Source organism: Miscanthus floridulus, chromosome 3 (genome assembly GCF_019320115.1).
Source record: "Miscanthus floridulus cultivar M001 chromosome 3, ASM1932011v1, whole genome shotgun sequence".
NCBI lineage: Eukaryota > Viridiplantae > Streptophyta > Magnoliopsida > Poales > Poaceae > Miscanthus > Miscanthus floridulus.
In genome coordinates, this window is record NC_089582.1 from 12,088,263 (window position 1) to 12,090,201 (window position 1,939).

Below are 1,939 nucleotides of genomic sequence, written 5' to 3' on the forward strand. Positions count from 1 at the left end.
TCTGCTTTTCACCCGCGCTCACCGGCGAGGATCCGAAGACGCCCGTGCCATCATGACCGTATGTGCGAACCACCGCCTTGGACGCCCTCTTGGATGGTGGCCATGTCACCGATCCACGCCCCTCCCTGCTGACGCCACCGGGCGTGGCCCCGCCGTGCTAACGATGCCGACGTCACCTACTGCCAACTGCCCTTGACCGACGCCGCTCAAAAATTGGAGGCACCAAAGCCCCCGCGGCCCTCTGCCATGCCTCGAACCCTAGCCCTAAAGCCACTACCACCGCCACGTGCCCCTCCGTGCGCTGTGCACCGTCCGCTGTCCGCCATGGCTGCCACGCGGCAATAAGAACCCGCACTAGAGCCCCGGCTTCCTCTACCACACCCCGCTGCCTCTGGTAACCACACCCACGCCACGTCCAATGCCTAGAGGAGAGTTGAGGGAAGAAGGAGGAGAAGAAGGACGGTCCGCTGCCGCCAGAGTCCGCCAGGAGTCGCCGGAGTCCGCCAAGAGTCGCCGGAGCTGGAGACGTCGCCCCGGATCGACTACAGCAGTGTAGCCGCTCTCCCTGCACCGCACCAACTCGCCATGGCCTCGACTACTCACCCCTGCATCGCCATCCTATCACTGTCGAGCCCACGGTGAGCCGTGCCTTCCTCCCCTCTCACCGGAGTACGCGTTCGCTACGGCCGCCGTCGTGGCTTCCCAACCCGAGATGCATGACGGCGCGGCACCAGCGCTTACAGACGAGGGCGGCACGGACGAGGCATGCGGGTTTGTCCGGCGGGAGGCGGAGGAGGATCTCTTCCAGGAGCTCGACAATCAGTTCCCGCGGCCGGCATGGTGGCAGAGGCGCGACCATGCTGCCCAAACAAATTCAACTAGGTCGCCGAGGATCGCTCGCCGCTGATCGGTGCTAGGGCGAGGGATTTTTATGGTCTGTCCGATTCAACTAGTCGTATCTAACACGGAGATTCTATATACAATGGGAATACGAGCTAGCCTGACAGAATTCACTGAATTTTATACAAAATCAAATTCCGAAATACTCCACGGTACAGAATCACACATAATGCATCATACATGCTTGGTTACAAAACAAGAGATAAATACACACGGCCATGCAGCGCACCAGCAACGTAGTACTTTTAACTTGAACTTAGATTACTCTCCGAGTGCAAAGGCAGCAGCATCAAAGGTGTCAGACAGGCCAGTGCCGGTCTTGAAGGTGACTTTCTCTGGCGATGCCTCGGGAACATATACCTCGACGACGCTGAGCCAGAGCATCAGTTCCTTGGTCTTGACGCCGGTGATCTTGCTCAGCTTGCCCTTCTCGACGAATGCCGTGACCTCGGCGGCATAGGACACCGTCTGCTTGATCTTCTTGAATGTGTGCTCGACCTTCTTCTTCCCCTGCACCAGCCACATGAACCCTGACTCGCGGTTGTACCCAAACTCCAGGATGTACGTCCTCCATTGGAAGCTCCTCCAGCAGCTCAACAGACTTCTTCCTGCACGTGGCATCTCCGGTGACAACCTCTGCACCGGCGCGGTGGCTCTCGATGGCCTGGGATGCCATGGTTTACAAATGGAGCTGTGAGTAGCGTCAAGAAAGAGATACTGTGGTTGTAACTGTAGCTGGTTGCTCTTGAGAGTAATGAAGTGTTTGGAGATGGAGCAACATCACATATATAGGCAGGCAGCTTGTACAGACTGAGAAGCACTCCAAGACAACGTACATGCAGTCTTGTTTGACTTGGTTGGCAAAGGACGTTGAACTTGACGAGGACCATTCTGTTGTGTTTTCAGATCCTGCGTGCTGAACTACGAACTTGACTGTTTCTCTACGTATCTAGCTACTTGTAAATTAGTTTAAACTCTACACGAGCAGCTAAGTTAGTACCTCATATTTTACACTGTTCGATTTCTCTCAATAAATTGT

The 1,939-nt window shown here is 55.9% G+C and overlaps 1 protein-coding gene across 1 annotated transcript; it reads right to left on the minus strand.

The window, feature by feature from the left end:
• Positions 1-1,161: 1,161 nt before the first annotated feature.
• LOC136543162 (uncharacterized) lies at positions 1,162-1,521 on the minus strand. The gene has a single exon (XM_066535696.1). The coding sequence runs from the start codon at positions 1,519-1,521 to the stop codon at positions 1,162-1,164; it is 360 nt and encodes a 119-aa protein (XP_066391793.1).
• Between the last annotated feature and the right edge of the window lie 418 nt (positions 1,522-1,939).